This window comes from Tasmannia lanceolata, unplaced genomic scaffold, assembly GCF_043159265.1.
Source record: "Tasmannia lanceolata isolate RefF3 unplaced genomic scaffold, GAP_Taslan_0.1 ptg000007l, whole genome shotgun sequence".
In the NCBI taxonomy this organism is placed as follows: domain Eukaryota; kingdom Viridiplantae; phylum Streptophyta; class Magnoliopsida; order Canellales; family Winteraceae; genus Tasmannia; species Tasmannia lanceolata.
This window is the reverse complement of record NW_027518684.1, coordinates 25,869,012-25,894,510: the sequence shown is the minus strand read 5'-3', so window position 1 is coordinate 25,894,510 and position 25,499 is coordinate 25,869,012. Positions and strand designations below refer to the sequence as shown.

The following is a 25,499-nucleotide window of genomic DNA, read 5'->3' as shown; positions in this document are numbered from 1 at the left end:
AACCGAAAAAAAAAGGAATCAAATCATATGTTGGGATTAAAGATATCCTAGAAAGCTCCACATCAACACCATGATTACTACCAGTCAGAAGTCCAAACCCCAAATGACTGCCTCACCATGGCCCGTCTCTACAAAGGGGAGGCGGCATTGTGAGCAAGTGTGGGAAAGTTACCTATTTTAATACCACACATGTTACAATTATATAAATTTAGTTTCCTGTGGTACAGATTTTAGACCTGGTGCGTATTTTCATAATTTGTCAGGGGGCACCTTTACAACTTTGAAATTTGGGGTGTCAAGTGATTTTCAAAAGTTGATCTGAAGCATTTGTGTAATGTGAACCTTCAATATAGAACTGCTGACTAAAGTCGATAATGAAATATATGACGTCCCTACTTGCATTAAAGTAGAGTTCATAACGGAAACTCAGAAAGTAATTTAAAGCATCAAAAACATTTTTCCCAATTGGTCTCTAAAATTGATTTTTTTTAATTTTTTTTCCTTATTCTGTCTCCAGTCATAAGGAATTATGGACATCGCCGATAGTTAACATTTTCTATGACACGGCATGGCTGTCAACCCACCATAATTGGACTCTGGAATTTGGTATTTTACTCATACCAACGCTTTTAGTTATCGTAGATGCCACATTAGGGCTGCCAGGATCCCATGTACATTGATATGTTGAATGTCAACTTTGTCTTTTAGAAAGGCCATCATTTTGCAAAATGTTGCAATTAAAATAACTTATTACTAACATGGCTTTTAAAAAAAATCAACATCGAGCATTGGTCCTCATCTCAGTCGGTGCCAATATCAGCATGCAAGCACAACAGAAAGAAAGACAGGGAGAACACGAGAGAGAGAGAGAGAGATCCAGAAATTGATTAAAACATGTAATTAGTGGTCAAAAGATCTGTTGAATTAGCTTTGCACCTCAACTGTAGAGTCAAAGACTCAATTCCCACCTATGTGCCAAAAACAAAAATCTCTTTGAATTAGCTCGTTACCACCAGAATACAGAGTTTTGAACATTGAAGTATCCAGAGGAAAAGATCTGAGTATCTCTTTGGCATCCTCTGCTAGCACTCAAGCATCTTGAAAATTCACAGAAAAGCATCAAATATCAAATATGAACCCAATCTTATATGTCATGATTAAATTTAAAGAAGATAGATCAAGTTAATTTATTTAAATTTAAGAGAAAAATTATTCAAAAAAAAAAAAAACTTTCGGAACCTAGGTACAAAGGTCATTTGAGTTGAACTAGGAGTTAAAAATATCAACCTCATTTTATTTTTTTGAATTAATAATTGTTTATTGAAGAACATAAAAAAGATTGCAGTATTTCAAAAACGCGTGTGTAGGTCTAACAGACAATGTAAAAGAAAGGATTAAACCCCAACTTTTCTGCTTTTTCTCATAATTCCCGGCAATTCATATGACGAGCAACACTGACACCAAACTAAACCATAGATAATTGGTAGACAAGCACAAATAGCATTAGTAAGAAGAAAAAGGGAGACATGAAATTCAACATATGACAGAGTACACATACCTTTGACTTAAAATCATCTTCATCTCTAATGACATGTGGGTGAATTGAAGGAATCACGGTAAAAAAGCGATTACTGGCATCAACCATCAAGCTCTCTTTAACAGATGGTTCATACTTATCACCTTTTAATAGATTTTGTATCTCCGTTAACGCTTCAAAACCTGAACGAATAACAAGTATCTATATGTGAAAAGCCAAAATTAAAGTCTGGAATTAAATATCAGAAAAGAAGTGCTGCATCTCTTCAGCATTTCGGAATAGCACTACATTGACTAATAGATATTCAAAGCCTGAATGAACAAGTATCTACATACGAAAAGCCAAAATTACAGTCTGGAATTAAATATAAGATCTGAAGGGTAGCATCACTCCAGCATTTTGGATTATGGTTTTAAATTTCGGCTGAAATACCTAAATTTCAGATTTTGGTTGGGACCAACACCAAAATCAACTAAATCAGAAATTTTGGCGAGAATCCAAAATTTCGGGAAAATGTAATTTTTTTCCAAAATTCCAGCTGAGAAATTTGCTTTTTTTTTACCAAATTTCGGCCGGAATTTCAATATTTTGGCTTCGGCTATGTCCGAAACCGAAATTTTAAACCTTGTTTTGGAATAGCACCGCATAGAATAATAGACATGAGATTTCACGAGATACCCTTCTGTATATTGCGTTTGCTCAGCTTTCCAAGTGGCATTTCTGACAAGTTAATCTCAAATTCCATCATAGCAGCTCTGTGGAATGCATGGTTAGTCTGATGCATACGCTTATACTAAATTGAACCAGAATTAAATTAGAAGAGCACTATTTCATACCTATAAGTCTCGACGTCAAAGAGCATTTTCACCAATTCTATTAATTGAGGAGCAAGTTTGGTCTTTGAAACATCGTGATCTTTCTTTTTAGGTGCTTGTCTGTTAACCCCATAATCCTACAAATCAAAAAGTACAATAAATCATCTAAAAGATAAGCCTCTGAGAGAGGGTATTTCAAATAGGAGAGCACATAAGTTCATACAATGTCCAAAGGATAAAATCTGCCAGGGTGCTTCTCAAAGTTTTGTTTCTTTTCCCAAGCCTCCCAAGGATTCCCTGTCTTCTCTAGGAATAAACGTTTGAATTCCTGAATTGCATCAGATTTTGACATATTTTCCAGTTTGTTTCCACCAATCTTATCATTTCCAACTCTTCCCCACTTGCGGAATACATAGCAGTCCGACCCTCTATCATCTTGGATAATCTGAAGGATATAGTAACTTCACAGGTAAAGCAGTCAGGACTTTTGGAGAAAATTAAGGCTACAAATGACCGCAAGATAATGACAGACAAAGACTATAAAAGATTTCCAGATACTATGAGAACAAGTGACAACATTAAACGCTGAAAGCGACATCTAAATATATGATTGAGTTGCTAGAAGTAAATGTGGCGACCCATAATTTATCTTGACTTCTTCCATTTGGACCAGTGGCGTCGTTGTTTTATGACTTTTGGTCTGTTTGTAAAATGTAATAATGCAATTGGTTGAGTGAACCAATCTCATGTGGATCTCCACCTATAAACTGGGGCTCGCATCAAACATTTGGGCAAGTTACTCAATTATTGTAACTTATGTTAAGGTATAATAAAGGTTGGTGTCACAGGCACCCTTATTTAGAACGGCTCTTCTTTTTTTCAGTGTATTTGCTTTTCTTCCTCGATGGTGCTTGCAATTTGGTAACTATGAGAGGGAAGGGTCCTTTTCTACATTTTATGTTATTTTTAAACAATGATTCATATGGATGATTTCTCTCATTCTAGCCATGGATAAAGCCACTAGAGCACTAGTAGGCAGTATTGTGGCAAGAGTTTTGGTGGTCTAAGCAGTCTTGGAACTAGGAGTCACTGGACTAGAAGGGGTTTTCCACTGGAAATAAGGAAGTAAATTCCAGGAGCGTGCTTGGAGAGGGTGTAATCATCAAAGGTACTTTGTAGTAAGCACAAAGTAAAGGGGGTGCCTGCTCCCTTTTTCTGAGTGGTGCAAATTTTATTGAAAAAAGGTGTGTGTGTGTGTGTGTGCGCGCGCGCGCGCACGCTGGCGTGGGGGGGTCGGGGAAGCCCAATAACTGAGACAATGTAAATCTTTTAATGGTGAGACCTGCTCCTTTTAATATAATGAAAAATGTATACCATAAATTTCGCAAGGAACAAATGTCATTTATCTCTAATCACCGTATGGGAGAATGAGGTGAAGATAATTTGAATGACCTTGAATGAACAGAAAGAATGGTAACAAAGAGAGGGCAAGAGGAGTTGTTTGGTGATGATTGGCAAGTAAACTAAAAATTCAATTAACTAAAGAAAGTTACAAGGGTTGTGAGATTTAATGGGAATGGAAGTAAAACTTAGAGCTGGAAATGGAGAAAATGTTTCCAGCAGCTCAGACTCTAAGTGGGAGCTTGAAAATTTTTGACTGCCTTTCTTTATACATCGTGATGCTATTTATAGACGAGGGGCTTGGCATTTACCACCCAGATGGTTTCCTTATTCAGACCATATTAGTCGTCAAAGCAAGATGATATCGTGAATAACAAATCTCTATAAAATTGGTGTCTAATGAACAACAGTGAACTCAAAGAATGGGGACAAGGGATAAGAGTGTGGGCCTTGACATAAGAAAAAAGGGCGAGATAGTAAAGGTGGACCGAGTGAATAGAAGAAAGGGGTACGATAACATGAGTGGGCTCATCTATAAGTGGAAGTGGCCCCAGTGAATAGGACAAAAGAATAAGAGGAAAAGACAGACTTGATGAATGAAAGTAAATGAAAATGAGCTCAGTTAATGGTTTCCTAAGGCCGGAGTAAGCTTTTTCTAACAAAGAGTAACAAATCTTATTAAACAAAAGCCTCCATGCAAACTGTTTCCGAGTCCTTAAAGATCTCCATTCTCTCCCTTTCTTAAGGATTTCTCTCCAACTTTGTCTTCTTCCTCTATCACCCCTCACAAAACCAGAAAATGCTCCGAACTCTACTTCACCTTGTCAACCGCAACAATGATGACAACAAAAAGAAGGCTGACTATCAAGCAGATAAATTCGCTACCATTCTATACAAAAACTAAATTGGGAGAGAGAGAGAGACAGAGAGAGACAGAGAGAGAGAGAGTTCTAAATTTCCTGAAGATCATATAATGAACTACTCAATCTTAGGCATTTTGTTCTCTTTTTGTCCGCTTGGTTCTGCTCGAAACACGAGGGGGTTGTAGCTTGCAGTGGAATCATTCATGGATAATGAAAGCTACCTCTTTTGGAACATCTCATTTGGCGGAGATTAGCGGTGATAAAGCTTGGACAGAAGGCAAATGTTCTATCACATTCACGATCAATTGGATCAAGAAAGATTCTAAGCCTCGATCAAGATTTCCATAGCATTTTTTTAAGAATTAGAAGTATTATACTCAAGGATTGCTCAGACTCAAATGCCGACAAAACTTGCAAATTTTGGTACTAGTTGTAGAAACGAAGTTATATGGCATGAGATGCCTGAGTAGTAGCTTTAGCTTTGTTTTCTCTTTCATTTTCTCTTTCGTTTTCGTGTTGTTCTCTTCATCTTCCTTTCTTTTTGTAGTTGTTCTCTTTCCTTGATTACACGCATGTTTGGCTTTTCCTTTTTTAATGAATTATCAATTCAAAAAAATGATGAAGAGAAATGATGAACAGAGCAGACACCTGTAAAGGTTAAAGTGGGGTGGTTAACAGAGTTCTTGACTTAATTTTTTTGAGAAAAAGATGAATACGTCTAAGTGGAGGGCTGTGTTGGCTCATGAGTCCTGATATAACACTAGTCCCCATGCTTATAACGTAATGGGTTAGTGAATTATCCTTATGGGTGTGTTTGGTTGCAGAAAAACCGGGATGGCTTAAGGATTTTGCTCGGCATTTGGGTGCCACATCAGCAAAACTCCTTGTTTGGTTGCCAATATAGCATTGAAATCCCTGGAGACTCCCACGGATGTCTCCTCGTTAATCATTGCATGTCTGCTGCTGTGCACCCTTGTCCTCTCCCTATAATATCCAAAGCCCAAAACCATAAAAAGGATGGAATTTTGCTTGGATTTCATGGGAAAGATGTTTTTTCTCTCTCTCTCTCTCCCCTCTCTCTCTCTCTCTCTGCTCTCTCTATATTGGTAATGACACCCCCTACCACTACTCTACGAGTTTGACAACCAAACTACAACTACTATTCTCCGAGATAAGTTTCAGGCAAATCCAATGCCTGTATCCTCACTGTTGACTACTTATTCCACTACTCTCTCAGTCTATGCCACGGAACCAAATATGTGAATCCTAGCCACTTCTGTTGGCTCAGTTTGCACAAGAGTGGAATGGGAAGAAGACCTATATCACGTTGTGGAAAAGTTTACAACTCTGAATGTTCACAGCAAGGAAGCAGGATTCGTACCTGAAGGTGGGGATTCGCGATTCCCCGAATCGCGAATCGGAATCGTGATTCGATACGATTCCCCAGAATCGGGGAATCCCGAATCGATTGAATCGGAATCACAAATCCTAATTTGGGAATCGCGATTCTATTTCCACCGGAATCGCGATTCTTAAATTTGGGATACGCGTTTTATTATAATAAAATTCGCGGTTTTACGTAATTAGGATTCGGGAATCAAAAAAATTAAAACCGCGATTCCCATTACATAAAATCCGTTCTTTAAGTGATGGGAATTGTGAATCCCAACTTTTTGACGTTAAATTATTGTTCTGACCATCTTTTTTGTATTAAGGGTGGTATTTCAGTGGGGGCTTGTTTGTAATTTCATTTTAATACCTTAAAAATGCTTATAAAATGAGGGTTTTGAGTGAAACCCTAAAAAACCGAAATCTTCTCTTCTCCTCTCTTTCTTTCACTGCCGCCCCTCTCACTCCCCCTTCTCCTCGCCGTCCGACCGTTCGCCGGAAAGAAGAAGGAGAAGAAGAAGAAGAAGAAGAAGAACTTTGCAGGTATTTTTTTTTTTTATTTTAAAAAAAAACTAAAAAAGCTTTATCCCCCCCGCACGACCACACGGTTTCTGTGGATGGTTTCTCTTAGAAACCATTCTCACACAGAAACCATTCTCAGTTTCTCTGAAAATGAACACCACCCCCCCCCCCTAAAATGTTAGCAGTTAGCACTACCATGTTTTAATTATTGCACCATTTTTCTCCATTTAAATTGTCTTTTGACTCTTTTCTAATGTCGTTAAAAAATAAAAGCCAAGATGAGTTAGTGCAATTATCAAAACATGGTAGCTCCAATCCAACGTCAGTAGCTTTTGGTTTTTGGGAATTATTAATTTTCTGGAATTTTTATATCAAGTCCAGCATTTTTCAAAAGTACAGTGGAGCCCACTTGATAGGATGATCCAAACCATTCATTTGTCGGGCCATAACGTGTAGTACGCCATGGATCATCTCTCAATAGGATGACCAAACCTCTGATCTATGAACTTTTTTATCTACAAATGGTAGGATCATCCTGTGAAAATGATCAATGGGGTACACATTCAGTTGCCCAACAAATGGTTTGGAACTTTGGATCATCCTAAGAAGTTAGCCCCACTGTCCTTTTTGAAAAAAAAAAACTATACTTGACACACACTACATGAGATGTAAATTTTGAATTCCAAAAGTGTTTACTGATTCAAAAGTGCATTCAGGCCCAATTAATTTTAGAATTTGAGAATTGAGTTTGAGTTCAAAATTGAATATTATTACATTGAATGTGCTCATTGTTGTGCAAATATATTTTTATGAAATATTGTTTATGATTGAATGTGCTGATTTTTTATTAAAAATAATATTTTGATGATTGTGATTGTGCAAATAAAGTATAAACAGTAGATGGGTTTGATATATTATCTGGGAATGATAAGTATTTGTTTGCTTTTTAGTATTTAATGGGTTGTGACTGAAAAGGTTCCAACTTCCAACAACCTCTCACAAGCCCATTATAAGAAGACAAGCTAGGAGAGCATCAGAGTACAAACTCAATTTGTCTCTGACTTATTGAGATAAAAAAGATTACAGTGATAATATCATTTCCCTAGATATGTGTTGGAAATTATAGGAGGGATATGATTTTAGCCCAGCCATATTTTGATATTCAATGCTATCCTAGCTTGTCTTTTGAACTAATAAGATATTGTTTATCATTTGTCATTCGATAATAGTACGAGACTACATACGAGCCTACGTGGGGCCTTTAGGAGTGATGGCGAGCGGAATGGCTGAAGTCTCCAACAATGGTTTAATGGCATGGATCAATGGGTTGCAACAAGTGGAAGGCATTAATCTTGGCACGGTGGGCCTATGCAGCTTACGCAATCTTGCCACTATCTGTGTTGATTGGGGTTTGATTCATACCACAATCAGTTGTTGGGATCCAGATTTGCATGTGTTTCGTTTTGGAATGCAAGAGCTTTGTCCGACTCATGAAGATATTTGCATGATGCTCTGCATTTCTGCTGATCGTCCCTTGTTCAAGCCTTCCTTTAAGGAGGGCTATGATAAGGCATTGAGCCGTCTGATTGGTGTGCCACAGAAGTCCCTAGCTCACTACCGTCAGGCGAGTAGTATCTTCGTGCACAAGCCAGTACAAGTCTTTTCACCAAGTAGAGAACTGGATAAGGCGTATAGTCGTTGCCGTGAAAATGCCTTAGCACTATGTGCTTATCCAATGTTTCTCTTTCCGGGCCGATCAGAGTCATCGGATTTGATCCCGCTATATTTTGTAGACTTGGTTGATCAAGTTCACAAAGGTGCAAATCCAGCTCCTACTGTCTTAGCCTAACTTTTTGATAGCCTAGATAGTGCTCGTCGATCTACTAGATCTGACTTCTCGGGAAGTTCCGTCATTCTTTATGTAAGTATTATTAGATGGTTTATTAAAAATGCTTGAATGATGTGCTTGGTTATAGATGGATAATTATTATTCATAACTTTTTTTTTATTTAGGTTTGGTTAGTGGAGAGATTACGAATTTTGGCTCCACCACCTTTGCCAATACGAGCCTGGACGAGGAGTTTTAATACTCGGGAGGTGTTGGTTTCATTCGATGATCGCGACAGTTGGGCTATATGGCTTGAGGGTCGCGAAAGTAAGGACATTGAGTGGACTCTCCCATGGCTGCCCATTTCCTCTGCAGTCTTCGAGATTCTGGTCAAAAGTGTGTTCGGATAATGGGTTTCCAGAGCATTTCATTTTACTTGCCTCTGCGGATCCTCCGACAGTATTATGGAGCCCAACATCACATAGCGATGATGGATGTTTCGGTACCGGGCTCCTTTCGCCCTCAACCCTTGAAGATGAAGACAATGAATGCGATTGATAGAGACTGGAATCGGCGAACAATCGTTGTCGTTCAGAACAACCCCACGCCTGCAGAGGTGAACGACTATTTTTGGGAATGGTATGGGACTGGTGAGGCAAGTGGTGCTCCTGAGGCAAGTGCTGCTTCTGAGAGCGGTGCAAGGGGGTGATTTATTTGTATTTTGATGATGTATTTTGTTGGACGGGTATCAGATCTATGTAATAGTTAATTAGTTGATTACTATGTTGTATTCTCAAATAGTGCTTATGTAATGGGTAGTTAACTGTATTGTGCAATTATTGCTTCATGTTATTTCTTATCTTTGTAACGTTTCATGTAGTTTTATATTTTGATGAAAGATAAATATTATACACTCTCTCAAGTACAACATACCTGCAAAATAGTGAATACCCCCGGGAATTCCCACGTAAGACGGTCTGTTGGATAAATCCAATGAATTCGACACTGCGCCACGGGAAACCCAACCCTGACCCTACCCCCTACCCTTGCAAAATAGTGAATACCAATACCCTCGGGAATTCCAACATAAGACGGTCTGTTGGATAAATCCAATGGATTCGACACTGCGCCACGGGAAACCCAACCCTGGCCCTACCCCTGCATACATGCATGTAAGACACTCACGGTAGAAAATTTCTATCATACTTAGCCAAATATTTTACAATTTGATTCTCTCAGAGGCAATTGAGTGAAGATGGACGAGACTGTCGACCAAGAATTTCAAGGCCAAGGAGGTGTTGGTGATGATGACGTGGTTTTTTAAGGGGACCTAGAATACCACTATGATGAAGAATATGTGGAAGAAGACTATGATGAGGACATAGTGTTGAGTCCGAACGCAAGGTCAGCAACAGTTTTATGGTCACACGTAGTCAAAGGAAGGAAAGCTGGGGAAGGACATGGGGGAACCAAAAAGTGGAAATATAACCACTGTAAGAAGGTTTACGCTGGGACTTATATAAGGGTGCACGCACACCTTGTGAAAGTACCAAGAGGTCAAGGTCAAGGAATAGCATATTGCAGTGTAGTTGCAAAAGACTAAGAATTACAAGAGCATATCAAAAGCCAAGTCCAACGAGCAAAGAATTTATCCGGAAGAGTGCCACTGAAGAAATCACGGTTAGACGTGCTTGCCAAGTCTTCCAGCTCTTGTGCGACTTCTTCAAGTAAGGCTGTTGAATCACCAATCGGCATGTCTTTTAGAGCAAAGGATAGAGACGATGTTAATCATAAAGTGCTGCGATTTTTTGCCGCCAATGGGATTCCCTTTAACGTCCTCCGATCTCCATATTTTCAAGAGATGATAACTGCTGCCAATTTTGTGCCTGGATACAAGTTGCCTTCTTATTTGAAAGCAAGAACAACTTTATTGGATCATGAGAAAGAGAATGTAACAAGAGATCTAGGTGTTCTAAGAGAAAAATGGCCTGAACATGGGCTTTCTATTGTCTCTTATGGATGGACAAACGTGAAGAACAAAGCCCTGATTAATGTACTGGCATCGAATATGTTCGGTTCGATGTTTCTCTATGCGCACGACTTCTCTGCCGTGGAAAAATCAGGGAAAAACATTGCAAACTTTTTGTTGGATGCCATTCAAGAAGTAGGGCCTTTTAATGTTGTGCAAGTGGTGACAGATTATGCAGCCAATTGCAAGCTTGCTGGGACAGAGGTTAATAAAGTTTATTCTCACATATTTTGGTCTCCTTGTGTGGTTCACACATTAAATCTGATATTCAAAGACTTGACCAAGCATAAGCACCTAGGTTGGATTGGAGAGACTTACCATTCCTGCAAGGATGTCGTCAAACATATTACCAATCATTCGCAGGCTCTTGCTATATTTAGAAGCAATTCGAAGTTTGAGTTGCTGAAAGTTGAGAAGACTAGATTTGCAACTCATTATACTATACTTAAGAGACTTCTTGATGTAAAGGAGGCGTTGCAGATGACAGTATTGACAGATGCTTGGAAAGATTGGTTGAATGCTTGCACCGACAAAGTGATGATCGAGAGGGGCGAGATGACAACTACTTGTATAGTCTCTGATGAATTTTGGACAAACATAAGATTGGCATTATTAATTACGAAGCCCATCTATCAAATGATTAAGTTCACTGACCAGGAAGGCTGTCCAATATCAGGAAGGCTGTCCAATATCAGAAGTGTACGAAGGCATGGACAATATGTTAGGACAAATAAAAGATAACTTGAAAGATGTGCCTGACATGTACAATCATATTCATGGTATTGTGGTGGAACGATGGGGGAAGATGAATGTTCGAATGCATGCCTTGGCTCGTGTACTCACTCCAAAATATTATGACCCTGCATATCTCAGTATTCCAGCACCAGATGGTGGTAAACGAGTCACCCCAGGTATGTAATTGTTTCTCATATTGTGAATTTTCATAATGTAATTGTATTTATCTTCATTTATGTTGCCGACTAATTAATTATTCTATTTTATTTTCAGATAAAGACCCTGAAATCATGGATGTTGTTTATGAAGCAATTAAGGATCTCTCCCTGATGATGAGATGAGTGGTACGATTAGACGTCAATTATATGATTTCATAGGAAGGGTTGGAAGGTTTTCCAGTAAATTTGCCAGGGAGGATGCGAAAGATCCCATGATGTCTGTGACCAAATGGTGGAACTTTCATGGAAGTCATGTACCGGAGTTACAATCAGTGGCCATCAAAATTCTCTCACAGCCAGCACATATTCTGCAGAGAGTGTGGATCATGTATAGCTTCATTCACAACGTAAAGCTTAATCGCTTAAATTCACATCGTGCTGATACCCTTGTGTACATCCACTCAAATCTTAGACTCCTATCCAGGTTTAAGTTCTTTGTTTCGTTTTTGCATGTAATAATTGTTTTTCATTACTTGTTAGATTATTTATTTAATTTGGAATCTATTATTTAGATATAATGCGGCTGCATACAAAGAAGTACCAAATAGGAAATGGGACATCAACCCAGAGCTCCCAGTTATGGATGACTCCTCTATCAGAATGAAGGATATGGAATGGCAGGATCTCGATGATGATTTCCTTAGACCTTCTACATTTCGTGCGTCATCTCAGGCATTACCTTCAAGTCCTTCACTCACTATTCGTGACTTAGACGACAATGACGAAGCTGCAGGATCTGGGACTCCAAGAGTGGTCAGCAGCTCGGAACTTGAAATTAGACGACCATCCAACACTCAAGGTCGTATTACTAGTTTCCTAGGGCGTGGAGAACGTACAGTGGGAGGTACAATTTTACACTTGAAGAGAAATATTTAAAATTTTTAACACTTCAATTTCCCAGTGAAGATATCAGTCTTATAAATATTAATTCATTTATTTAAACTTTTCCTTTACAGAAAATGTAGAAAGAAGAGGAGAAGGAAGAGGACGAACTGATCTTGTTTATTCGAAGAGGAAGAGAAAAGCCTAACCTTATTTCTTTTTATTTGAAAATACTGGAGAAATTCTGTAATAATTTTGATATTTGGCTTTTTGTAAACCGAATTTTTTGTTTAATGGTGGAGTCTTGGGCCTCCTGGCTCCTGAATGAAAAACTGTTATAATTTTGGTATTTGGAGAATCATGTTTATGTTTAATGGTGTACAGTTGAATGCTTAGATTTTGATTTTCAAGTATTTTTCCTTAAATTTTATCATTTATTAAGTTTTTATCGTTCTCCGACGACTCTCCAGCGACTCCCCGGCGAATCTCCGGCGAAAAATCGAATCCCGCTCCCAACCATCCCTGGAACCTTCGAATCCCGCTTTCGAATCCCGAATCGAATCCCGCCCTGGCAACCTTGGTTCACAGGTTTTAGAGGTTCAGAGGTGATTTGCAAAAGGGGATGCCTCACCTATTTATAGGTTCCCTCTTCAAACACACCAATAGTCTGGATCATGCGACAACAACTCATCCAACGGTCCAGGACCCTCCTCGAACCTTCTACATGTCTCTACAAAGAGAATACAAGAATATTATGGAATCCCTACAATATAAGTGCACACACGTTCAAGCCTCCAACAGTCTTCTACACCTCTTTAGACTTCTGGAATGTTCATTACATCTCCTTGGCTTTCTCGAGCCTCCCTTAGGAATATGAAAGGGTATCAACGGAGTTAAATTCTCACCCAGTGAAACGGGCTCCAAATGTGACCATGATCGACATGTTATCTTAATAGATTACATTGCATTTCTTTGGTTGAAAATGAATAATTTTATTTCTAGGTTATCAATAAATATAATGCACTCCACTGGTGCAACTTGATGTCTTTTATCACCCTAAAACATTAATATTCAGAAATCATTGGATCAATGAATCAAGGTAATGGCCCATTGTAAAAAAAAATGAATCAAGGTAATGAAACGAGGAAAGAGTTTGAGAAGAGAAAGAAGGGACAGACATGGAGAGAAGGATAGATTTAGAACGCCTGCTATTGTGTGAGGGATGTGAGGCAATTGCACAAGATAAGTACGGAAAGATCACTATACATTTTTTTTTAAAGGTAATGAAATTTTATTAAAATATCATGGAAACATAAAAAAGGGGACAAGATGTCCCTGGTTTACATGTCATCATGATAAGACCCAAAAAGAAAAGATCCCCAATCCAAATATAACAGAAGAGTAATCCGAGAAGCTAGGCCACTCCACTAGCATGGAAGACCAAATCTGTTTCACGAATTCATCGGCCACGGTATTCGCACTTTCGCAGATCTCCACATGTGAACGAACTGAGGGCGAATAGCTCTCGCCAAGTCACGGATTTCGTCGACCTTGCTTGCTAACAGCCAAGGACCACTGCATCTGTTTTTGGCCCAAGCAATGGTGTTAGAAGAATAGCCTTCAACAATAAGTGGACCCAAGTTATTCTTCCCATACCATCTTAGCCCAAAAAGGAGAGAAGAGTGAAGACACCTCAGCTTCATTCGCATCACATACACCAGCTGGGCCCGAATATATCATGATAATATTACAGCAATGATTCCTAATAACGCCCCCAACCCCAGCTCTACCCGGGTTCCCGACTGAACTTCCATCAAAGTTGAGTTTGAGCCAGTCCTCTGGCGGAGGAGACCAGCGTCGAGTAATTCTAGATACTAGGGCTGCAACTCGAGCCGGGTTTTACCCGACCCGCATCGACCTGACCCGACCCGAAAATAGCTTGGGTTGGGTTCAAGTTTCATGGGTTTCGGGTCAAGCCGGGTTGAGCATTCAAAAGCCCGGATGAATCTCGGGTCGAGCCGGGTTTGAAGGGGCCCGACCCGACCCGACCCGAGTTACATAAGTTATAGTATGTACATTTTTTTCTATTGTTAGTTAAAAGTTAAAAGTGAAAACCCACGCACCCACTGTTATTGTATGTGAGTGTAATTTCTGCTTCTATGAGTTGAGTTGATTCAAGTGTTTGATTCAGCATTGTTTGATTGTAATTACAACATTGTTTGATTACAGCATTGTTTGATTCAAGTGTAATGTGAGTGTAATTACATCATTGTTTGATTCAAGTGTAATGTGAGCGTAATTTCTGCTTCTATGAGTTGAGTTGCCTTGCCAAACAAGAATTTTCCCTAAAAAATTGCGTCAACGTGAAAAAACCCGACCCGACCCGAGATTTATCATGGGTAGGGCCGGGTTTGGGAATCGTGGGTTTTCCGAAAACAAACCCGACCCGACCCGACCCGAAATATTTCTCGGGTAGGGTTGGGTTCTCCAAAGCCCGACCCGAGTTGCAGCCCTACTAGATACAGCTATTTTTTCTTGAATAACCTCCGTCCAGATGTTTAGAATGGCCCCCGTAGAGTAGGGTATCCCCCCCTTAGCGTGAGCCCATGCAATCAGGGACAATTTGATGTCAAGCGCCGTATGAAGCCACGTCCTGCCCTTACCATTGAAAATGCGGTCATTACGTTTCGACCATATGTGCCAAGTGATTGCGAATGGTATCGACCGGTATTGACCGCCATATCGATTGTCCCAGGCAGCCATGAAATGTGCACCCCGCCAACTTAAAATAACCTTCACAATACTATTTGGGAGCACCCAAGACATTCCAAAAAATTTGAAGATGCCCATCCATATCTGGAAAGAGAAAGGACAGAGAAGGAATAAATGATCCAAAGATTTCGGAAAGATACATGTAGCTTTGATACCAAATTTATGCAGGACGGGCACAGAAAATCAGTATACATGCAGCCCTGATCATAGTTGTCAACCCGTGACTTGACTAGTGAAAAGAATGGGTGAAAAATAGGATTTTGGATCCTAAAATATGTGATTAGATTGGAAAAGTATTTCTACCAGGTTTAGGGTAGGTTTAGAAGGGTGCAGACATATGCCAGGAATGTGCAGACGTATGCCAGGAATGTTTGGATGTAAGCCGGAAAGGTCCAGACGAGGGTTTTTGGTGAGATTAAGGGGACACAAGGATCAAAGATATTATGTAGATGTCAAGAACTGAAAAGAAAGGGGATTAAAGCAAGAGATTTAAAATAAAGCTCAGAAAAGGGTTCAACCAATCTTGGGAGCAAATTGCAATCTTTTTTTGTATAATATATTCTCAACAGTGGCAAAAGGCCTTACATTTATAGATAAATAAAAGATAGACTTCAAGTTTTAATACACTAATTCTAAACGAACCCAAATACCAAGTCAGAACAAATTGGAACTCCTAGCTTAACTAGAAATCCCTACATAGACATCTCCTACCACAAATAGACTAAAAGACTTCTTTAAGTTGCAAGCGTGGGCCCTTCGGATCACTTAAACTTAAGTAACTAATTACAAATGACTTAATTATATTTATCACTTAAGATTTTTGTAATACACTTCTGGACCCCAATTTAAAAACTTATAACATAAATAAACTAAGTGATATTGATGGGAAAAGATTGGGGTACCCCTACAATAGCTTTAAGGACCTACAAAAATACCTAAATGACACTTGAATTAAAATATAGAATGGTCCCCATCAGGCAGAGTGCTACGAATACTCTAAAGAATGTCCGGGAGATGTGAGAAAGAGCATAACAAAGGGGAGATGAGGTCTGAGAGCTCAAGCAGAGAGAGGGAGAGACACGGGAAGGGGGTGCTGGTCAAGGGTAGAATCCAGTTTGGTTTTCCTCTTTGCTTCCTCATCTTTGAAGATCCTCACAGACTGGGAAGTGGTTAGTGACCATAGAAGAGGATTGGAGTTCATGGGAAAGAGGGTTTACTAGGTTTATATTCTCATTGTTGGATTTTGGTGTAAGCACCTTTACTTTTTTGGTTGAATACAAGAAGTTACCCTATAACGAGAAGCAAAAAGATTGGTATGTCAATTCTTTCAAAAAAAAAACTAAAAGAAGCTTCTAGCAAGATTATGATAGTTTAACTATAAGAAAATAGCAAAAATTATACGGTGAAAAAAGGAAACTCATCAATGAGTCCTTATTAATCATATAAATGCAAGGTTTAATTAGTACAATCATGAAGGTTGCTTTCTGGATAGAGAATGCTGATGAGATACATGGCTCATTAGCGATCCTCAGTCAGCCGATGAATCAAATGGCAAGAAATAAGAATTAAACTTTTGGGCTTGTGTGTTAATACTTAATACCATTGTCCTTTTTTTTCATTTAAGAGATTGAGAATGAAGGTTTAGTTGAGTTGAGTTGAAGACATTGAGAATGAAACAAATGAGTCATGATTCAATAGTTTTACAACTTTCCGGATTTGTTGTGGATAGCCTTTTGGAGTTGTGGCAGCCCATAACAGAATAGCAGCTAATAGAAAGTATAAAATAAAGAAAGTGGCATTATTAAAACAATGAAGCACGGATATCATCAATATACACATAAAAGTAAAAATTTTGAAATGGGCCCACCTGTTAATACCAGTGGAAAGGTCAGACATGTTCAAGGTCGTATTATAGATGCTTGACCTGTCCTCTAGAATGTGACCTGAGTCTTGCAAACCAGAGGATTCGTGCACGGCACTTTGCCCTTTGACTTTCACAGTGATCATATTATCTCTTGAAACCTCACTAACAGCTTCAACCTTGTACTGATCAAATCGAAGCCTCTTCTTCTTTTTAATACAGTCAACCAGATAATCTTCCCTTACTATGGGTAATTTCATCTTCCTGTGAATAATATTGTCAGTATCTTATCATGAAAACCTTCTGAATAATTTAATTTTTAATTTTTTTTTTAAATTTCAAAGCCAAAAATTCAGAAATTTCGGAATAAATATTGGAAATATCCTAAATTTTTTATTATTTTTTTAACCAAATTTTGTCCGAAACCGAAAAATTTTGACACCGAAACTGAAATTTCAATCCATGGCTCCATTCTAACAGCAGTTCTCACCGTGCTTTCTTGATCTCAGGGTCATGACCATCCAGCTCTTCACCCACAACCAAGCAATTAGTGTCTGCAAGCAGAAACCAAGAATTACAATAGCATAGATGATTATTTTCTTAGAGAGTGTATATCCATTTCCATCAATTATTTATATGGCAGGGAACACATTCAAATCAAATTCTAGTAAATTGAATCATACCTTTCTTGATCTTCGCATGAACCATTCCACCAGCTCCTTCAATTTTCCTCTTCCATTCATCCTGAGCATTGCATCATATTAACAGAATATAACATATGTACAACAGAAAAATAAATTTTCAATATTTGGAAAAGTATCATGCACAACATCAGCGTAACAGCCAGTCATGATCCTATAGCTAGTAAAATTGTGCACTATCATTCAAAAAAAAAAAAAAAATGTGCACTGGGGAAAGAATAAATTACAAAAAGAACCCTTGAATAACCAGCGAAGGCAACTTTCGAATCTTCCAAGTCCAATAATAGATATTGGACATCCTAACTTGCATACCCCTCGCTTTTTTATAAGCTAACAGACCCCAAACCAAGCAGCATTGCTAGGATTCTCAGCACCAAATGCACCATCTATCCATATCTTTTTGTTTTTTGTTTTTTCAGTAATTTATTTTATAAATTATACGGTCTATAGATTTTAGTCCTTTTTTAATTTCATAATCAATCAAAGTCAGGGCTCACCCTAAAATCACCATCCAAGCTTGTGGAAAGAATAGATTACAAAAGAACGAATCGTACCATGGATTCCTTGAGTAAACCAATGATGGCAACTTTCAAATCTTCCAATCTTTCACTTTTAGCACCGGATTCACTTCCAGAAGATTTGTTGGAAGATGGTGGAGGCAGAACACGTTCAGGTTTCTTTCCTTTTTGTGATTTAAACCACTACAACAAATCATATATTGTAAACTTGTCATTAAAACCACTGCAGCAAATCATATATTGTAAACTTGTGATCAAACACCACTGTTACATAGCATTTCTAACTGTAGGATACCTTGCAAAGATATTGGTTACTTGTTTCTTCTGGAATTTTCCACTTCTCCTTGAGTCGTATAGGTTCGATAGTTGAGAATGCACACTTGCTCCATGCTGATACATACCCGTGGCAATGATATTTGCCTCCAACATAACGTAGAGAACCAGAACAGATAGGGCAGGTATCCAGGGCTCCAAACATCATTCCATCCGCGCTTGACAATGGCATATGAAAAGAATCAAGTCAGATTACATATACTGTTGGGAACTTAATGAATGAGAATAATAATAAAACATCTTTTTCCCTGCTATGCATAAATTCAAAAATCCCAAATAAAGTGCAGTGCAGAGGTGCCATAACCAAAAAAAGCAAGATGTTCATTCATACAGCATGCGAACCTGATATATTTCTCAAAATAATATAGTAGTCCCACTACCAAGAAAGTGGAATAGCTTTTGGGAATAACCGCATACATTATCTTTTAGATTTACAAACATAATGCAAATTTCCATCACTTCTATTTCTATGTATCTCATGTGCTCAAGAAAATATATATATCAAAGACTTCTGAATCAATCAACTTTGCAGTAAACACATTTCCATTCCTGCTGCTGGGAAATAGGCACTATTAAAATGTATGACACTTGAACAAATATCAGGGAGAAAGAGTAAACATGCTGAATATATGAAAATACATAACAGTTTGCAAGAAGAAAAAGAACATCCAGAGAGCCTGAGAATTCTCATGAATCAACCTATATAGTTTTTTTTTATATATAATAACCTACATAGTTAATACTATGGCAATAGGACCATTCCCAAGTATACAGCTTCATAAATAATATCCTTGTAGCCAAGGAAATTGTCAAAAGTGACAAATACTAGGAAGTAGGAAGCATCCTTGGATGTGCATTTCAAGAGCTTTACCAATGGTCTCGTAAATCAAATTCTGATCCAACTGTATCTTGCCCATTAGCTTCAAGCATCTCCCGCATCTCTGCTGTGGTCACATGCTTCTTAAGGTCGTCTTTTACAGCCCATAACGCTTTAGTTTGTTCTTCCAGCTTTTTGTCCAAATCACTAGCACTTGAATTAAGGCTTCCAGAATCCCTGGCATTACTATTAGTCACCTTGCCAGTTGTCATATTTCCTTCGGATTTTGGAATTTTTGCTTTTTGATCATCGTTCACGGCCTTTTTGCGTTTAGTGCCTTTCGAAGTCGATTGTTGTGGAAGTTCCCGGTTATCTTTTATTTCAGCCTTTGGAACTGAAAAGAACAACACATCTAAAGCTTCAGAAAGGATATAAAGGACCTCAGAATCAGGTTCCTTCCATCTCACAAAGTTTTTTTTAAATTTCCACCGAAATGTATAAAATTTTGGTGAAAATTTCGGCCATTTCGGTGGAAGTTTCAGCCATTTCAGTAGAAATCTTTAATTTCAATGGAAATATTTAACATTTCGGGAGAAATTTTGTAAATCAGGGTGAAAAACGAAATTTCGGATTTCGGCAAAATTTTGGGGAAATCATGTAAAAATCTGATTCAATGTACTTTTGAAATATTTCGACGGCTGAAATTTAAAACTATGCTCACAAAATTAATGATTTGCGTACCACTTTTGGCAGTTGAAGCATCCTTTTTACCTAGGGCACGAACAGTGTCCTTGTCTTGAGTAGAAAGGCTATCCCAACCAGACAGCTTCTCAATATTGGTTGATGGATGCATTTCCATAAAACAGTTGGCATGGTGCCATGCAAGACTCCTGCTGCCTTGCCCGTCAGGCTTGACTGATACACGAACCTAAAACAAAATACAGCAAAGGGTAAAACCTAAAAAGAAATTCTTTTGAGCAATCCCCATGGGCAAAATGAGACTGTATCTAATAGCATCCCTTAAAGTTTTCAATAACCATATTACTATAATGGAAGTATTTATACTCTAACATTTAGAACCAAGAAAGTGGTCGTAGCATACACCATGCCAAAAGAAAATTGACAGAAAAGACATAATTGTGAGAAAACTAAGTAAAAAAGTAAACTAAAGAGCAAGCTCCAACTCCTTCCCAAAGAAAAGATTGATGTAACAAAGTACTTGAATAATTGCGGTACTTCCAAACCAAGCTTTGAATGAAATAATCTACACCATACATAGTCCTAATTACAGTAAGATGGGTGCACAAATGGAAAGGGTTGAGTTGATAGTATAAGAACTACACATTCCCTTATCAGCCTTGAGTCACATAGACACTTCCCAAGTAAGTTATGTAAAATCACAGTATATTATAAACAATTGACAAAGGAAAATGGAAAGTGCTGAGTTGATAGTATAAGAACTACACATTCCCTTATCAGCCTTGAGTCACATAGACACTTCCCAAGTAAGCTATGTAAAATCACAGTAAATTATAAACAATTGACAAAGGAAAAGGAAAGTGCTTTTCCATTACCCAAAGAGTTTTTATATGGTTGAAGCCCCGTGTGGGCAGTACCATGGTTTTAAATTTCGTCCGAAATTCGGATTTCGGTTGGGACTGAAACCGAAATTCGAAATGCGAAATTTTGGATTTCCCAAATTTCAGCAGAAATTTCAGAAATTTGGAATTTTGAGAAATTCAAAATTTTAAAAAAATTAATATTTTTCCAAATTTCGGTAATTTTGGTCGAAAATTGGTAAATAATAAAGGGAAATGTTATCAGCACTATTGTATTTTGATGATCGCACTCCTCACTTTATTAAAAGTATGGTATGGCCCGCACCATAGGATGATCCAAACCGTCCCTTAGATGGGCCACAGCCTAAATAGGTTGTGCCCCCAAAATCATTGCCATAGGTTGATCCTAACCCTCCGATCTGTAGAGGGGCTAAATGTTAGAGGGTTGATCCTAACCCTCTAAAGATCAGAGGGTTAGGATCAACCTATGGAAATAATTTTTGGCAACCTATTTAGGCTGTCGCACATCTAATGGACGGTTTGGATCATCCTATAGTGAGGGCCATACCTACCGTACTTTTAATAAACTGAGGAATGCGATCATCAAAATACAGTTAGTGCTGATAACATTTCCCATTATAAACTATTGTTTTTTTTTGGGTACCGGATTTCAACCGAAATACATACCGAAACCAAAATTTAAAACCATGGGTGGTACCACCCTTGATATTTAACCCAACAGCAGCCCACTTTTTAAGAGGCTGCTGTTGGATCAAACATCATGGGTGGTAGTTTTGTCGTACCACCCACACGGTACTTCACGGCCTGCACCATATAATTTGTCCCCAAAGAGTTATCCAATCAGTCATATGAGAAATAAGATACCAATATCCGCCAAACAGTCTAAAAGCAACATGGAAGTTGAAAATAACATTTTGCAATAAAATGAGATAACAATCAATGATATAAACCCACATTTCCTTTAATGATCTTTTGGTTGCATCGCTTGCAAGCAGCACGAGAGGACTGTGAAACTTCAACGGCACACTCATTCCCAGAAACATCACTTGTATTTAAGGATGCATCCTCTAGGTAGTTTCGTATCTTCTGTTGATCTTCCCAACGGAGCAAGTCTAAGCCTTCGACATCATCAAGGCTGAAATGGTACAAAGATAGTCAAATCTCAGATGAACAGAAATACAAGTATTTAGGACTTTAGGAAAACAATTATGAATCTAGATAATTAATGTGTCAAAAAATACTTTTCAAGAGAGACATGGTGGCCAAATATGAGAATACATACGATTTGATCTGGTTTGGTTTCTTGAGGATGCAGTGAGCATGATTCCACATCTGGTTCGAGAAAGAAATACAGCTCAGAATTTGGAAGATATGGTATAAAATGAGAAAAATGAAAGTTCATAAAATTTTCTAAAAGACGATTGAGAAAATTTTTCAGCATAGATATCAAACGAATGATCACATCTTCAGAGTTTCAAGTTTACCAAAACCATTCTGTTAAAAAGGCACACGCTGCTGGAGATAAAAGCCAAAAGACATTCTCATGAAGCATCAAATGTAGCAAGATTGACCTTGACCATGATAAGAAATTTTCTGCACTCATATGAATATTGCTTTGTAATTTCAAGGGAACGAAAAGAGGGAAAGGCACTAAAACCCTAGAATGAATGGGAGCTATGAGAGGGAAGTAGAGAATTGACGGAATCACAGGAAAGAGGGATCTTATGATGATGTACCATATAATTAGCTACATGATCTAGACCTTTGCTCAAAACGTTATATGTATGTATGTATGTATATGTATTTATATGTATATACATACGTATATATATATATATATATATATATATATATATATATATATATATTGATTTATATTTGAATATCAAAATATATATCATAAAATAAACCAGCTCGTGGGCAACATGGTCAATGTACGTATAATTCTCCTAGTGAGGAAAAAGATACTCTCATCCACACTTCTAATTTGCATGCGAAACATTCAACTACATGATCCCAATCCTACGCTCATAGGCTTCCTGACTTCAGATGAAGACAGAGGTATTTCAGGAGCAAGTACTTCAAAAGTTCAATCTGTTGTTTAATAACTAGGACTCAGGCCAAGTTAAGAGAGCAAATGATTGAAACTGGGTGTTTTTAAAGAGTGCTTCAATCACCTTACAAGAAATTCTAGAATTGCCTAATGAAATAAGAGTAGAGAGGTAGTGCTTGCCCTTTTTAAGATGATATTTTCCTCAATCATCATTTGGACGGTTGCGCATTTGGGGTCAAAGATGTTTTGGAATCACCCCTACACCTCCGTAGGAATCTATGTTGCATCAGTACAGCTACGAGTGTCGGAATTCGACGCGGGTATCGAGTGTCAGATTCGGCAAACCTCAAAAAGAACGATTCATAGATTCACCCAAATATTTTAATCAATTCTCAAATTTTAATTTTTCTACATAACAATATGACTCTAAGAAGTAATATAATGAAAATTTTAATAAGAAAAGTAGATATAATGTTTTATTTTCATTTAAGAAACTTACTATTAGGATGGGTAGAAGTGAAAACATGCAGTAATTGTAAAGTTGTGGTAGTAGTATTCAAGAAGAGAGAGAGAGAGAGAGAGAGAGACCTAGAAGTGTCTCAAAGAATCCTAAAGTATTGGAATCCGAGGGATGTCCGACACGGATTCTTCGCCCATTTAGAAGAATCCATGTAACATGGGTAGGAATGCAATTCACGCAAGCGTACTCTCTAGACACTCCTCCTCTCCTATGCGGTCCCCTTTGCCTCCTAGATTTATTAAGTTCAACTTTGACGGTTTGAGCTTATCAAACCTAGGTCCAGTCAAATTTGGGAGGGATTCTCCACGAGCATGCAGCAAGATAAGATAAAAGCTTTCAGGTCCTAAAGGGCGAAATATTCGACTGAGGCGGAAGTGCTTGCCCATTTATCATAGCATCCTTCTCATCGAGCTTGATGCCCTTGATTCTCTGGGGCTTGAACTAGATTCTCTCAATATTATCCAATGGGTTAAAGATGGAAAGGGTTTTATTGGAGATTCACAGACACTGTTGAGGAAGTGTTGGATCATAGTGAGCACTACACGAATACTTTTCAACACCCGCTCAATCAGTCGATGCAGCGGCAAACTGATAGTGGTTGTGATTTCCTAGATCCAACCTTGGAGTGATTCTTTGGGTGTGATTTCCTACATCCAACCTTGGAGTGATTCTTTGGAAACTAATTGTATGTTGCCCTAGTATTTATCCATATCCTAAGTAAGATCATATTTTTTCTCTTTAACATCCTTCTTTTATCCTCTCTTTTTCTTCTACTTCTCTTTTTAAATCCCAAATTTTCCCTTTCTGGGGTTCATGAGGTTGAAACCATAATTTCGGAGAATTTCAATCATTCTAGTTTCAACACCCTGAGTACTTATTTGTAAAGGGCTTTGAACCTCAGATCGGGTCTCCTTATGCCAGTCACATTCCCTTTGCCCGCCACGTTGTCTTGCATCACAGACTCCCTTGCTAGGAATGGCATTTCTAGAGATTCCCTAGTTGTTAGTGCCCATTTCCCTACTGAGGTGTCTATCTAAGTGGATTTTTTTGTTTTCCTTTTCCCTTTCTGCCGTTGACCATCTTGGTCACAGATTGTTCTTCTTCATTTAACTTTTTTAACGAAGTTTTTCATCATTCGAAAAAGAATAAGAGTCGGCAGTTCGAAGCAGATCCTACTAAAGACATATTGACAATGGTTCATTGATCAGAAATGATTTCAACTACGGAGAAAAGAATGCAAACAAATTGTGCTCAACCTACGCCTTTTAATAGGCAACAACCAATGCGTTCAATGGTTTTGCAGTTTAAGCAACCACAATGATAAGCCAAAGAAAGGACCATGACAAGAAAACACAAATTATCCCCAACCCACAATCATTGTTCAGCGCTTGCCCAAGGTAATATCAATGTTCAACTAGGACTAGCTCTAGAACAAACTTTTTACACATAAAAGCTCCTATTAACAAAGGCAATGAATCCCTCATTGATTATCAGAAAATAAGTCAACTAGATCTTCAAATAACAATGCAAAAACAGATTTGCATGGCAGATTTTCTCCAACACAAGCCTATAAACATAAACCCAAATCAAATCCATAAACACATATGCAAAAACATCACAAAATACAAAACGCACAACAAATCTTCTCAGACAAGGAACACCCACCAAATAAAACATAAAGACAATAAGAGAAACTTAAAAATAGAAAATGGGGGTTGAGAAAATACAGGCATGAAGCCATCGAACTGTGTTGCAGTCACCATTTTCCCTAATCTGAGTCTCTCCTTGTCGATTGTGCTCTTGCATGTTTTGCAAGAAGACCTCGAGGACTTTGCATATTCGGCCTTCCATGGCTTCGGAGGATTCGCCATGCCAAAGAGTCTCCAGAGAACTTTGCAAAGTTCCCTTTCTTTCTTTCTATCTGGCCGGGAGAATTTATGTCCTCTTTGCTGTCCTCGAATGCGTTTTTATAAACCATGGCGCAATTTAGCATACACTCGAGTAGTAGTCCATTGTGTTGTGACAAAAGCCAACATGTACAATTGCCACGTGGAAAGTATTTAATGGATATCTAATAAAATTTTGGGAAATGATATCAGCAAGGCCTTCAACAGGGTCGGATTGGGTCGGGTTTTTCAAAACCCTAGCCCAACCCTGGATCCCATTATCCTGGCCTGGCCAACCT

At 38.3% G+C, this 25,499-nt stretch overlaps 1 protein-coding gene across 2 annotated transcripts in view; it reads right to left on the bottom strand.

Moving 5' to 3' along the window:
• The window catches only part of PARP1 (poly(ADP-ribose) polymerase 2), a 32,369-nt gene extending 7,107 nt beyond the window's left edge, over positions 1-25,262 (bottom strand). Inside the window, exons 1-14 of one of the 2 annotated variants that reach the window (XM_077385871.1) lie at positions 25,042-25,262; positions 22,024-22,073; positions 21,696-21,876; positions 19,903-20,089; positions 19,216-19,555; positions 18,307-18,502; positions 18,048-18,194; positions 17,476-17,536; positions 17,283-17,346; positions 16,799-17,056; positions 2,576-2,813; positions 2,374-2,489; positions 2,216-2,292; positions 1,559-1,719 (exon numbers count right to left, since the gene is read on the bottom strand). In XM_077385871.1, the coding sequence (XP_077241986.1) occupies positions 1,559-1,719; positions 2,216-2,292; positions 2,374-2,489; positions 2,576-2,813; positions 16,799-17,056; positions 17,283-17,346; positions 17,476-17,536; positions 18,048-18,194; positions 18,307-18,502; positions 19,216-19,555; positions 19,903-20,089; positions 21,696-21,876; positions 22,024-22,073; positions 25,042-25,185 (2,220 nt within the window). In that variant the 5' untranslated portion in view covers positions 25,186-25,262. The remainder of the gene's footprint in view (positions 1-1,558; positions 1,720-2,215; positions 2,293-2,373; positions 2,490-2,575; positions 2,814-16,798; positions 17,057-17,282; positions 17,347-17,475; positions 17,537-18,047; positions 18,195-18,306; positions 18,503-19,215; positions 19,556-19,902; positions 20,090-21,695; positions 21,877-22,023; positions 22,074-25,041) is intronic. The other variant, XM_077385873.1, reaches the window with a different exon arrangement.
• Positions 25,263-25,499: the final 237 nt, after the last annotated feature.